We start from the raw sequence: 15,178 nt of genomic DNA, 5'->3' as shown, positions 1-15,178 counted from the left end.
TTCATGAAACAAATATATTTAAGCAGACTTCTGTAGTATGTGTTAAAATAATCCAATTTCAAGAATACCATCACAAATCTTATTGATGTTATACAGTACAGGTATTCTCTATATACTTACAATCCTTAGTGTTTTCAAGAGGCTGCATAAGATTAGGAGCTATCACTAGCCCCCAAGGAAAAAAGACAACTACAATGTAAACCAAAACCTTGATTTTCACATATTTTAAATAGTAAATCCAAGTATTAAAAAGTATTAATATGATTTTTAAAGACAACTATAAAACTGCTTTTCTAATAGCCTCTTTTCAAAACTATAAAATGTCTCCAAAGATGAACAGATTTAGAAACACAATTAAAGAGCACTGCACAAATGCAAAGAGTTGCAAGGAAAGGTGACATTCTGTGAAAAGCAAATACCTCCTTTGTACCAACTACATTCCTCGTTGCAAAACCTGACTGCAGTAAACTGGCCAACCCTACCTCTACTGTAAAATGACAGAACATCAGAAGCATAACATCTCTAAACACGCAAGGCCTAGAAACAAATCCTTTGGGCATGTGACATTTGTGCTACTAAGGGAGACAATAGTAGAGGCACAGCTATGCCTTTAAGAGCAGCACTGTCTGAACATACGTTCATTGCTGTAAAAATGTAAAAAATCCTTGGAAGCATTCAGAGGAAGTCTTCTGGAAAACTGCAGTTGCCATTGCACGTTGACTCACATAAAAGCAGGTCCATGCCTTACATTTAACAACAACAGTAATTTTTTCCTTTTGGGAAGAAAGATGAGGAAGTTTCCAGAATTCATACTATTGTTTGGTGAAGCAGTAAAGCTATCTCAACAGTTCACTGCTGCCCACTCCTGCTCACCCTCAAGCAGCTGCTGCCCTTACATCAGCCATGTTGCCTGACAGACCTATTACCTTCTCAAGCTCATTGCACAGCAAGCTCAGCTTACCAACCCAGCAGAAAAATACTCATTTTTAACATCCCCCACTCTGCAGGCCAAGATCACCCAGGTCAGAACAGTGGAGACAGCACATGGAAAGAAAGTGGCAGCACACAGTGGAACTGATTCCTTGCAACAAATCCCATTTTGCAGAACTTATCCATAGCTTGCTATTGCTTTTCACAAATGGCACAGAAGCAGCTAATGAGCTCAGAGTTACTCTTCTGCCCTATACAGCATTCACCTCCTAAGAGCTGGAATATAAAGTTATACAAGCTTGCTAGCCTTTTTTTTTTTTAGCCCTTATCAGCAAAGCAAGTTCATTTCAGAGTATTTATTTGCAAGGGTTTGTTTCATTCTCAATTAACCACTCTGAAGCCTAAAAGAAACAAACTTACTCTTATTTCTTGATTAGCCTGCTAAATACCAAGCTGTCCTACAACATTTAAGTACTAGCTGAATAACAGTAACAGTAGCAACCATTTTTTGCTCACCTTTCAAAATGTTACTGTTTTCCATTTCAGCTTACACAGAGCTTCAGATGTTTTCTCTGTATTTAAGCAGGGAAAAAAAATATTTCCCATTCATATTTGATCTTTTTCACCACCATTTTGTAACCTAGATTTTTTTCTAATTTACATTTTCATGATTTAGACAAGAAACATTCTTAAAGGATTCTTATAATTTTACCAAACTGGCAGGAGACAGCACACCAGAACAGTCTTTTCCATCGCTGTGGTTTAGCTGTAGCCAGCAGCTCAGCCTCACACAGCCACTCACTCACTCCCCACAGGGACATAAGGGAGCGTATTGGAAGGGTAACACTTGAGAACACTCATGGGCCACAATAAATACAGTTTAACAGGTAAATCTAAAGCTGCATGTACAAGTGAAGCAAAACAAGGAATTCATTCACTTCTCCCCATCAGCAGGCAGGTGTTCAGCTATCTCAAGGACAGCCGGGCTCCATCACATCTAACAGCTACTTAGGAAGACAAGCACCATCACTCCAAACCCCTTCCTTCTTATTCCCTCCAGCTTCATATACTGAGCATGACATCATATGGAATGGAATACCCCCTTGACCAGTTGGGCTCAAGTGTCCCGCCTGTGCCCCCTCCCAAACTCTTGTGCATCCCCAGCCTCCTCACAGGTGGGGTGGTATGAGGAGCGGAAAAGGCCTTGGCTCCATTCAAGCACTGCTCAGTTGTCAACATAGTTTTCAGCACAAATCCAAAACCCAGCACCATATGAGCTGCTACAAAGCAATTTAACTCTAACCCAGCCAAAACCAGTACACTCACAAAATGATTCCTACGGTTAGTCTAGTTATACTCATGCATTCAAGTCCCAGACAGACGTGTATATATAACCCTCAACCCTTGAAAAACTTAAAAGGTTTAAAAATAATTTTGTATTTTTCGAAAACGACTTCTGCATAGTGTCAGAGTAAGGTACAAACTCCACACAGACAAAATCCATTAGGATGTTGTGCAGCAAGAAGACCACAAGATGGTCACAAGTTGGTGTCTGAAGACCACACCAACAAGACAAGCTTTAGGAAAGCCTCAGACAACAGAACTTTCAAATGGTTAAGATGCGAAAAATAAATAAATAAATAATTGTGCAAAACAGAAGGAAAAAAAAGAGCACTAAGCTAAGGACTCTGGGAAAAATACTCAGGGAAAGCTGCTCATAGCTCTGAAAGGCATAATGGAATGCTCAAGATCAGCTACGATAAGTAAAACAGCACCTATGTCTAAAGCCCAGACAAACACGGTTTAAGCACTAGCATTCTGGATAAAGAGAACAATGACAGCTGAAAGACCATAGCAAATTCTACATAAGGAAGGCTGGAATTTCTAGGATGATGAAAGTTCACAAAATGTGGAAGATCAAAATCGGGTTTAGATATGGATGATAAATTTACAATTAAAGACCTTCAGCTAAGTGTAAATCCAAAAATTTATGCAATCTGGTGCATGGATGTTGCAGTTCAGAAGCTACAACAATTCAACCTTGACTCAAGAAAGACAATAGTTAGGATAGTTAAAGCAGTTCATTTTCCATGCTCAGTCAATTCACCCTGTAACATATCTGCCAACGATGTAATATTTTGCTGAACACAACTACCTGGAAGAACACCTCACTATATCGATGAAAGAACACAAATACATTTGTTCTCAGATACTGGTCCCTATACCAGCATGAGGAGAGGGAACACGGACATTTCTAGAACTTAATTCCATTACAGCTAACAGCATACAAGGTTTGATCTCTCACACTTTAAACTATAAGCTATGTAAAGTTACAGTCATGTTCTTTAAGAAACAAAGTGCTTTCATCCAGCTTCAGAAATTTGACAAGTTCATTCTTCTAGCTTCATAAAGATAAAAAGTTCTACTGCAATTTGCTGGAACAGATGATATAAACAAAGATGCATGACTGTCATTCATTATTTTTACATAATCTTGTCTTTGTCTTATACAAATAAAAAAGTATTTGTATTATCTTTGATGGATGCATATAACCACCATTTTAAAATAATGATACTGACAGTTTTAAGGATTTGCTTCACAGCATCATACTTGTGATCTCTTTCAGTAAGAAGTACCACAGCTCACTAGGAACAATAATATCAGTTGTGATTTATTGCTATACTTAAGTGAAGGGCTGAAGATTTTTATGAAGTACAACATGGGTCAAGATACCGACTTAACAAATGAAGAACTACAATTGATTCATCTAGAGTTTATCACTGATCTCATTGCCACAAGATATCACCAGATTAAAAAAAAAAATAATAAAGTCCCACCACCACCCCCTCAACCCCTATAGAAATTGAAGATTTTTGTTACAACTCAATTTAGGTGACTTTAATATCTAGCAGCACACATTCTGTTAAAACATATATTTTAGTTGAAAGTTTTTTCACTTTTGTTTGTGACTAACATAGTGTAATAATACTTGGACCATTTGTTCAAATGGCAATTAAATATGGATATTTCAAACAATCAAAAAAGGTCCATATCAAGCTACCAATCCCTGGTCACCAAGCTTTTATATTAGATTAAAAGTCCAAATAATGCGTTCAACAACAACAAAAGCAAAAAAACCCCACCACAATACACACACAAAAGTGCCTACACTAGTTTAATCCAAGATCTATTATGTCCGTTAAAATTTATATAAATCTACCATACACAATCAAACTTAAACATTTTGCTTAGTTCAGTAACAACTTAATATTTCAGTAAGTGGATTCAAGCATAACGTTTCTTGTAAAATTTATTAATTACTAGAATCCAGAGGAAAAAAAAAATTCACTGCATACAGCTTTTTCAGTATAGCAGTTATATATTATTACAGAGCTTTTATAGCTTCAGTAAAAGCCTCTTTTGAAGGTAATGTCCTATTGCAACTTTCTATTAATTTGCTTTTACTTATATTTGTTCTTTTTACATAAAATGCTAACAAGTCAAATTAGACAAAATACCACAAACAGTAAAGAAGTTGTACAGGCACCTTCTGAGGTGACTACTAATTACATTTTAACTTTCTATTTGCAGTTTAACAGAGCGCTTAATAAAAACAAAACATTGCATGCTATAGAAATACAGAAATATCCTATGCATGCTATTAATTTCTGTAATGCCATTGCCTTTGATATGTATTTCAATTGCCATATACAATGGCTCTTTCAATAATGATACAGAAAGCACAAAAATTGAGTTATATTTAAAGCGCCCATCTTGCTGCACTTTGTTTGTAGGTTTTTCAAATTACCGTCATCCATTTGGATTTTTAGTAACCAAATCTTCAATATTGAGAATATTATTCATTATAGTACTTTGTAAATTTGATGTGCAAGTTCATGAACATGTCAGTAGTTAATGCGCGGGCATTAGCCGACATTACTTGAATGTACACATAAATGTATTTAGCCTTTTCTAAAATTGTATGCAAAACATAACATCTGCAAGTATCAAATGAATAATCACTTATAATGTTGACCAAAAAGTAGAAAAAAGTTGTGTATCAGCAACTTTTCCACTCCTATTTTATTCCATTTCTCAGTTCTTTGTCATTATGCTAATTTACAGTGTATATACTATAAATTTTTATACACAAAATATTCATAAAAAGAGATAACAAATTACTGCCTAAAGAATTATTGTATGTGGTATATCTAATTTTATATCAATACAGAAATTGAAAGTTTTCTAAACTGTAGAGTAGGTAGAGTCATTAATCTAACACATGTAACCTAATGAGAATTCAAAAACATAAAATTTAATGCAAAAATACACATTACAGCTCCAGTTCTTAATTGCTTTTAAAATATATATATACACACATGCACTCACACCGTACATGACAAGTCAACCCACAACATTAAATAGTTGGTTAAAAAGCTCAATAAATGTAGTAGTTGTTTAAAAAAGAAAAATTCACAGACTAGTGAAACCATATAGCTGAACTTAATAATAAGCATTTACATGTACAGCCAAACATTTGAAAGGGGTATACCACACTAGCTTTACAAGAACATTACAGTCCAAACACACATTTTGTGTCTGCATAGTATATAGTATAAAGCAGCTACCCTAGTATTTATAAAGAGACTGAACTTGGGGAATTGGCAATGGGACATGGAGCCATTCACTCCTACCAGTGGCTCAGGTCTGTGGTAACTGAAGTTAAATTATTTGAGAGATGGTCAGTAGTTTTTACAAAATAGGCTGGTGTTTTCAGTCCAGTTCTCGGTGCTTTTGTGATGTGGATATCTATCCACTATCACAAATGGGTACTCCAGCTGGCAGCCACAGTAACGACTGAGTGAGCATGGAGACTGAACAAGCCTCTTAACCCTTGCTAGAGGTCTCTCTCTAGGTCAGGGTTTGCAGCACTTTGGTGGGGCAGTGGGGTGAAGCTTGCACTGCTGCTGCTGCTCACGCTGTACCTGTTTAGTGGACAAAAAGAGGACTTCAGTTTCCAATGCTGTCAGTCTAAAGAGTTTCGCAAACACTGAATTCATGTAAAAATGAAATGTTCTTTCACCTGTTTAAATACACAACATTTCCCCACTGAAGACAAGTATTTGGAGAGAGGAGGAGGATGGGGAACAGCAAAAAATACAAAAAGACAAAAGCATTAGTGAAGATTAAAAAAAAAAAAACAACCCACCACACCACACACACCCAAACCACAACACACAAACCACAAAAACCAAAACACACCATACCACCATACACTTTAACTCTCAAGTAAAATCTCCTCCTGCAGCAATGCCTTTTGAACAATACAAAATCAAAAAATACTTTCAGTATAACTTAAGGTACTGCATTTAAAACTCAAAATGTGGTGTTAAGCATTAAGCTGAAAATTATTACTTTAAGGGGCTCCTACTTCATCTGACACCAAAGCCTTAACTGAAATTAGTTTGCCTCTGACACATAGCCTTGAAATATAACTGAAAAGACACATGAAGTACTTATGTTTTACAGAATTAAAAATAAAACTAACATCATAAATAAGAAAAACCACACTACTACAGAAGTCTGCACATAAAATAATTTGCTTCAAAAAGCAAAGTTTGCCAGGCTGTACACTTAAAAATGCATCCTCAGAAGATATGTTCTAGAACCATACGATACTTCAGGTTGTAAGAAGCCAGAAGTTCAAAACTGCATTATCACTGCAGACAGTGTCCTTATCTATGAATAAGTGAAAAGCAAATCAAGGGACAATAGCTGGTTTTCTGCAGGGTTTCACTCAGGGCCTCCAGCAGCAGTTAGTTTCAACTCACTTTATACTCAGCATACCTAGTAGAGATGGCAGAATCACAGAATGGTCTGGGTTGGAAGGGACCTTCAAAGGTCATCTAGTCCAACCCCCCTACACTGAGCAGGGACATCTTCAACCAAATCAGGTTGCTCAGAGCCCCGTCCAGCCTGGCCTGGAATGTCTCCAGGGATGGGGCATCTACCACCTCTCTGGGAAACCCAAGACACGTTTCCATCCTATGTTCTTTGAAGTCATTCTGTGTTAAACGAGCATAAAATATCCCACAATGTCCCAGAATTCTAACAGTTTTCTCCTTCCTTTTTCCTAATATGTAATGAACTACACAAAGCAAACCTCTTCAAATGCTTCGTTAAGAATGCACATAACTACACTGCAAGAGCCAAATGCTATTTAATCGGATAGGTTCTGTTATGCTGACAGTCTGAAGGCATTCAAGGACTACTTAGACAGCGATCCTGGCAGCTGAACCGAAGAGAGAACACGATGTGTGGGAGCAGCACCGGTGCGGATGTCACCTGCTGCGCGCTGGGGACTCACCGGCCAGGACGCGGAGGCGCTGCCGCCACTGCACGGTCAATAGCGCCACCTACTGGTACCGGCGCAGTACTGCGTTTAGTGACACGTCATTTACAGAAACATTGACGCGGAAAGGTCTGACACCTGCATACTGGTCCAAATGCCTCTACAGCAAATACAGATCCATGCACGAGCACAAAACCTCATTTTTTTTCCTGAACTGCATGGCAGAAACAGCCCAAGTCAAAAATTCAACAGTTCTAAACAAACAAATTAAAAAAACCACTCTGAAAAATAAGGCTATATCTGTTAGACTTCTGAAGAAATTATTCAACCATTTTATTTTGTTGTGAAAATGAAAAAAGTGAATGTTTCAGGAAGGAAGCTTATTGAAAGACTAATTTTCCGACACAGCTTCTAATACTGAACAGAGGTCTCAAACAGTTCTTACGAAAGCCTGTTTCCCCATATCTCAGTTTAGTTTCAGTACAGCTACTCAATGCATTTTTAAAGCACTGAACATTATTTTTACTGTACATTAGTAGTTTTTGATCTATATGTAATGTGTTTCACACAATAAAATACAAGGACTTTATCATTCCTAGTGAATGCTACCAACAACGTCACCTGTAAGGAATTCTTGCTTTAGAAAGCTCTAATTTAATACTTGACAAAAGATGAACTGTCATTGTCTGAATCTATGATATACAGTAGAGATACCAATCTCAGCATAGGCATCATCCTTAATATGTATATATACATTTAGCAAGTAAGTAGTCCTATATGTGCATTCTGTGTCTACAAAGAAAACCAGCATCACTCTCCTGGAGAATATGAGGTTTTAAATTAAAAAAAAAAAGTCTTATGAAAGAAGCTAGTTAGAAGTATTTTGGGGAAGTATTCACAAAGAAGTGTGGGAAAATGATCCTTTTCCTGAAATTTCTCCACGTAGAACAGTTTTAAGTAACTATATGTAAAAATTAAAATAGTATATGGTACACATTGGGATGGAAGGCAAATCACACTCTTAAGAAATACTTTTCCCCAAAGGTCTCTTTCATTTACTTGTTACCGGTGAAAAAGTAAGTTCTTTCTATATATTCTAAACTTCAGTAGTTCACATGATCAGATGCCCAGGGAAGCAGTGGAGTCACCATCCCTGGAGGTGTTCAAAAGATGCATAGATCAGGTTCTTAGGGACATGGTTTAGAGGTGGACTTGACAGTATTAGGTTAACGGTTGGACCTGATGATCTTAAAGGTCTTTTCCAAACAAACTGATTCTATGATTCTTCGATGTGCAGTTTATATGCCTCATAATACTGACTTTTCATCTCAAACAATTTGCCTGGACTAAATTCAAAGCAAAGTATTCTCTCCTCTCCACGTCTGCACTGTGTCACACAGGAAGGCCTTGGGCACACTGCTGAAGTGTTTTGTAGCTGATGTGTACGGAGAAGAGAATTGCTTTCCAAATTCAAGAAAGGGGGAGGGGAGGAATGGAATATCAGTAAAGTACATAAGGATAAAGAAATCAGATTACACTATGTTGTGACTATTCAGAAAACACGAAAATTAAGTTCATTTTGCCCTACAGATTGTTATACTAGATCGATTCCAGCCGATGTTTTAAAAGGGTATATCAAATATTTAATCACAGGACATAAAACTGAAGTGTTTGGTTTCGTCTATCTTAATTCTTTCTTACTGAAACTAAAAAAGTATATTATTCACATAACTATTACAGTTTCTATGAAACATAGCATCACAGGTAGCCTGAATTTCTGCTCTGTATTTTCTGCTACAAACTGCAAAGATCGGCAGAGCACTAACGAAATACTCATCTTTAAAAACACCACTAAATAAGCACCTGTGAAATATTTACTATAAAAGTGTTCTCATACATCAAACGTAATAAATAAATAAATAAATAAAATCAGTAAACATAGTGCCAAAATTTTGTTATCTTGAATAGTCTTCCACTCACAGTAGATGCTGTTCCTGGATAGAATTAAAAGACAAACAAGGAACTAGAAACTTGGCCAAGTTAGGCCATAACCGCCTTAATGAATGTATCAGGGAACCGTTAGACAAATAATTTGTCTTCAAGCCATCTACTTCACAAGATCATTTTACTGGAACAGGAGAAATCCTACCAGCATTCCAACTGTAGTAGTTTATTCCCATCCACCCCTCTACAACCTTGAAAAAGAGAAAAGAGAGAAAGGGAAGAAAGCATAGAGGTAGGAATGCTGTCATCCTGTTATACTATCTAAAACTCCATCTACCTTCACCTTTAGAAGCTACTTCTCATCCATATCTAATTCACCATGAATAAACATGTACACTCTAGGTGGAATAGGGAGGTAAAAATCTGTCCCTAATGCTAAGTTTCAGCAACCTTTATAATATAATTTTAGCCACTAAGTTAAGGAAAGACAACAAAAAAGAAATAGTGTGTAAAATCTACACAGTTAAGCGGAGAAGGTGTTTCCCAGCTCTAAAATGGAGCTCCCATATCTAGATCTACTCTATTCACAATGACAAAATCGAGACTTTACACACGGCTTGTAGAAAGTTGCTTCTGGGGGCAATCCTTCTCTTTGGGTGCACTGTAGTCACAAACTCACTCTGCATCTCTCTACGAAGACATCACAAAATCTTTAAAACCTTTTAGGGCTCTAATGAAGAGGGTTAATTTTCCTTGACAATTCTGGTTAAGTACAGTCCCGCTCCATTGCTCACTTAGAATGCTGCATGTTAGTGTGGAGCAGTTATCCCAGTTTTCAGCTGAAACTATGTAACTGACTGTCTGGGGTGGAAGGACAAAAAAGGAGTTAGCAAGAAGGTAAACAGTTCATCTTCCACCAGCTTGATTCACATTAATCAATCATATGATGCAAAAACGAGAGTTATATAGCATCCAATTCCAGCTATGACCATAAAAAAAAAAGTCCAATTAAATTCAACCAAGCAGCTAGGAAATTTCCTAGTTTTGTCTGGACAGAGCTATGATCTGTTCTTCCATTTACACTGAATTTCTGAAAGATTATTTGATTGTGTCAGGCTGCCTGGGGACAGATAAGGAAACACAACTCAACATAGTGGAAATCTTCCTAAATCCTGAAATTCTATAATTTTTTTTTTCTCTACATTTCCAATCCAGCCAGTATGCTTCAAAAAAGAGGCTTTGTATATAATTACTCTTCTATTCAAAGGCCAGAGGAAAAATAAACATATTTTGAAGAGATACAAATCATAAACAGTTACGCAAACAACCACCTTGTGTTGTGAAGTTAGCATCGCGATGTTAACTTTTCCCTCACGCATCCTTTGCACCCGTTTATTACTTCCAGCTTTCACTTATTAACATGACATAATCAGCATTTCAAAGAAAGGAAAAAGGTCTATTTTTTATGTGCAATGCCTAATGCATTAAACAATCAGAACATAAATTCTTCTTTCTCTCTTTCTGCTCAGTAGTCTGACAACGGTGTTACTTAGCAACAGATGAAGCAACAGAACTGCATGGCCTGATACACATTTCACTGTAAAGTAATACTCACAAAGGCATTATTTAGCTGCTGGTTGCCTCTGTAGAGATGTATTTTTGAAGTATGAAATCCATTAGTCTGAGACAAGCCTACACGAAAACCCAGCCATTACGCACCACCTATAATGGACTACACATTGTGAAACTAATAGAAATCCCTGTAAGAGTCACATGGTTTTGAACACCTCTGAAAAAAGGAAGAAACCAAAAAACAAACCAAACACACAAACTCAATTTACAGTATTTAAAAAGAACCTAGAGAAGCTTTTTAAAAAGGAGGTGAGGGGGAAGAAGTCTTCTTCCTATATCAAACTGACAATCTATGAACTTCAAAGACACAAATTAAAGCCCTCGTATGTCAAGTACACTTTTCTTGCCACGGAAGATTTTAATTTCAGAGAATGAATACTTACTTATTTTGAAAATGAACACACACACACACACATTTCCCCAAAACACCTTTTTCATCAGAAGAGCAGTAAGTTAAGATGTGCCACAGCAAATATTAACAGTGGTTTCACTTTAGAAGGCAGTCTTAAAAAGAAAAGTAACCCACAGAATTTGACAAATCAAACAGTGGATTATCATTAGCCATGAAACATTAAACTGTTTCAAGCATACTCTCTTTTAAGTTAACTTCACAGCATTAAACATTTCCTATGTTTTGTTGGGTCAGGTTTTTTTTGTTTGGTTTGGTTTTTTGAGGGGGTTTTTTTTGGGGGGAGGGTTGGTGGTTGGTTTGGTTTATATGGTTCTGGGGGGTTTTTAAGGTGAAAATTTTTATTTTACAGCTGCATAAGAACTTCTTACAAGTTGCCTTGGTTCATCACAAAAAATTACACTTCCAGCAAGATTTGAAAGTCTATTGCCCCTAGCAAGTGGAAAAGCACATCAGTTTCTGTAGCTTTGTCATCTAGTAGAATCATTCAAGTGTTATTTTATTCTAAAAGGTGCAACAACCTGGAGTTCATAACAGCTTTACAATTTATTCATGTTTGTATTTCTAGACCCAGACTTAAGGAGCTGAATGTGGACTTTTGCAAGATAAATTAACTTTGCCACAAGTTTATTTTTTCCTGAAAAAATAAGGTTGGGGAGCAGCTTTAAAAAAAATTAAGACACTGAAAAAAATATAGGCATGAAGAACTGTGCAAAGGGTTAGTTTTGATATGCCACTTGACAATTTTTAAGTAGTGACAAAATAATTAAAAGAAGTTTCCTATTTGAGAGTACATATTTTTGTCTAATTTCAAATGACAAATTAATGTTACATTTCCACATTTCCAATAATGAAGGCAAGGAAACAAAGTAAAAGTGAAATCTTTCCTGATTGTCTTAAAAACTACAAGATACTTCCCATGCCCAATTTCAACTAAGAACTCAGATGACATTTCAGATAATAAAATCAGAGGACTTTTAAGTGCTAACAATTGTAATGTCAACCTCGTCGGTAGCATTTCAGACTATAATGAAAATAAAACTTTCAATGGCAAGAAGACATAACTAAAAGGAAGGCCAAATTAACACCTTGCCTACATATTTTCCAATTATCATACACTTATGCAGGTATTTATACATACAATAATCTACACATGCAATTAAGTAATCATTTATGTACAATTATGCAAGCCTTGAATATGCATAATGAGTTTTTATTCTTTCATTCAAGGGTAAGTAATAGTTTGAATTTCCCTGCCTTTCTCGAGTTCATTTTTGCAGGAGTCTGCTTTCCTTTCAGGCTTCTCAGAACTTTCATTTCTCTTTTTTTTTTAAGTACATATGTTTTCACATATTAAGGTAAGTATTACAAGGACTAATTTTCACAGTACTAAAGATTTTGTTTTGATACAGGAGGAGGGGACACACCCTTTTTTCTGCATTTAAACTATTCTGAAGTGTCAGTTTTAGCCATTATCTCCTATTTCTCAACCTCCTACAATTCTGATCAGAACAAATCATTGGTGTGCTTTTTTTTTTTTTAATAGAAACCATTCTCAAATGAACCATCTTGGGCATTTGTATCCATTTGTCTATTTTAAGCCAAATATCAAATGACTCTGAATACAAGGTATGCTGTTTTCTTACAAACACCATTTATTTGTTCCAGTTCAGCAGTTTTCAAACTAAAGGGTATAACTTGAACCTGAACCTGTATTAGCTGATAGTTAAGAATTCAACTGCGAGCAAATTTTTCTACTTACTTGCAAGAAAAAATAAATTTAAAAAGCCAGTGCTCTACTATACCATGTAGTAGATACTAGCTTTTGACATTAGAAACCATCATTTCATAGAGTGCTTATAATGAGGACACAAGATATTTTTATTACTCCTCAACAACTTCCATCTACTAGCACAGGCACACTACTGCATTCTGATGAGAAAGTAACAAATTTCAATAAAAGATTATCTGAGTGTATTATTTGTAGTCAAGAACCCAACTTCCATACAGCTTTTAGTTTAGGTAAGTTTGCACGTTTTACTGTAGAAAAACATACTGGTATAAACAAAAGATATATTCTGTATGGACTAAGTATTTTTGTACACAAATCAGGCATCTCCCAAACAATCCTGGCATGTCATGTCAAAATCAAAAGTTAATGTGCACGTGTAATAGCATTAGCTTAACTTGTACTTTGAGTCATGTTCTGTGCTATCTCTGTAGAACTTAAATTTTCACAGCTAGAGAATATTTTTAAGCAATTCACTGCCAAAAAGCAGCTATTCAGAAGAAAGTTTTAAACAGACACAAAGCAAGGGAAAGCTTTGACAATGAAAACACTGTGGGGAAATAAAAAAATCATGACAGGTACTTACTAATTTGTTTTCTTGCATGTATATTCTCTGCAACTTCAGACAGCCTTTAGCTATAATGATCATTCCTTCATCTGAGATCTTGTAACATTGCCCAAAATGAATGTCTTTCAATTCTCTGCATTTTGAGCCCAGCTGCAATTAATTAAATCAAAGCAAGTATTTAAGAATAAAGGCAAAAAAAACAACCACCACAACAACACAACACACCACAGACAGGGTTTGACTGAATTGGAAAGTTGGGAGTTTTCTTTCTGCTTCTCTGCCCCCCGCTTAAAAATCATCTTTCTTTACAGGTTTTGTAAGTACTATATAAAAAAAGAAAGATTATAATTACATACATGACAAAATGAAGTTGCTAACTACAGTCAACAAAACAGAGCTAGGAGCAGCACATAAGAACTGAATTATTTATTTGGCATACATGTAAGTAGCTAACAACGCCTGTATGATACAACACTGAGAGCATATGTGATTTAACCTAACTACTTCACAGCTTACCCTAAATGCTCATTTAACAGAAGAGAGTAGATGAAACCTTCTGGAAGGCAAACAAGATCTTGGTCACCTTCGGCTTTCATGATGCAAAAAAGAGTTACTTAAACACTGGTTTCAAATAGCAACTATGTTTGGGAAAACTCAGTCAGCCAGAGGTGAAGCAGAAGATATCAAACCAGAGATTTCATTATAAAAGGAATAATTTAACCCCTGGATATTAAAAAAAATATATACGAAAAATAACATTTATGTATAGTCATTAGAGACCAGAATTTACTGCACCAAGAAAATACCTCCATAAAACAGTTTTTAAAGTAGAAGAAGCCATCTGATTTTAATTAAATCCTACAAGAGGTTAACTTCTTCCGTGTCCCTTTTAGTGCTTGCTAAGAAGTTGAAAGATACTACATTTACAAAAGAAATTTGTGGAACGGATTGTTACCTGCTTTAGGCCTTCATCAGTGAGTCTGTCTTGATTGCCTACATGCACTTTCTGAAGAAGAGGACACTGAGAGGCAACTGCAATAATAGAGGTGTCAGAAAGCTGTTTACATCTGTAGGCAGTATACCTTAGGAGTCCAGGACATTTAATTGCTAATATGCGTACTCCTTTATCAGACACATTGCGACAATCAGAAATATTGATTTCAGTAATATTCTGGCTTCTTGACGCTATCTTTTCCAACAGCTCATCAGTGACCTGCAAAGAAAATCCAAATATTCAAACTGAATTATATTCATAAATATCTTTAATTTCATTAGCACAAAAACGACTATTTGTAAGATGCATTTCCATAAGCTATTGGGAGAATGAAAATACTTGTTTTCCAAGATTAAAACTGACTATACCAGGATGTTCTTAAGTTATCTTTGAAGAATTCTTCTCCAACGCTTAATAACAGTTAGTGGTCCTCTTTGTATTTTAGACAAAGAATTCATCATCCTTTAGAAGAAAAGGATTTGCTTGCCCTTCTATAGCAGCATGCTACTTACATACATAAGGTAGCATTGACAGAGAAGTAGAAGGTTTTTAAGTCTTTG

General features: G+C 36.0%; 1 protein-coding gene across 1 annotated transcript in view; it reads right to left on the bottom strand.

The window, feature by feature from the left end:
- The window catches only part of FBXL17 (F-box and leucine rich repeat protein 17), a 307,168-nt gene that overhangs the window by 277,488 nt on the left and 14,502 nt on the right, over window positions 1-15,178 (bottom strand). Inside the window, exons 3-4 of the mRNA XM_065656470.1 lie at window positions 14,580-14,837; window positions 13,643-13,774 (exon numbers count right to left, since the gene is read on the bottom strand). Of these exons, the coding sequence (XP_065512542.1) occupies window positions 13,643-13,774; window positions 14,580-14,837 (390 nt within the window). The remainder of the gene's footprint in view (window positions 1-13,642; window positions 13,775-14,579; window positions 14,838-15,178) is intronic.

The sequence above is a fragment of the Caloenas nicobarica genome, chromosome Z, assembly GCF_036013445.1.
Source record: "Caloenas nicobarica isolate bCalNic1 chromosome Z, bCalNic1.hap1, whole genome shotgun sequence".
In the NCBI taxonomy this organism is placed as follows: domain Eukaryota; kingdom Metazoa; phylum Chordata; class Aves; order Columbiformes; family Columbidae; genus Caloenas; species Caloenas nicobarica.
The sequence above is the reverse complement of the archived record's forward strand: the minus strand, read 5'-3'. Positions and strand labels throughout refer to the sequence as shown.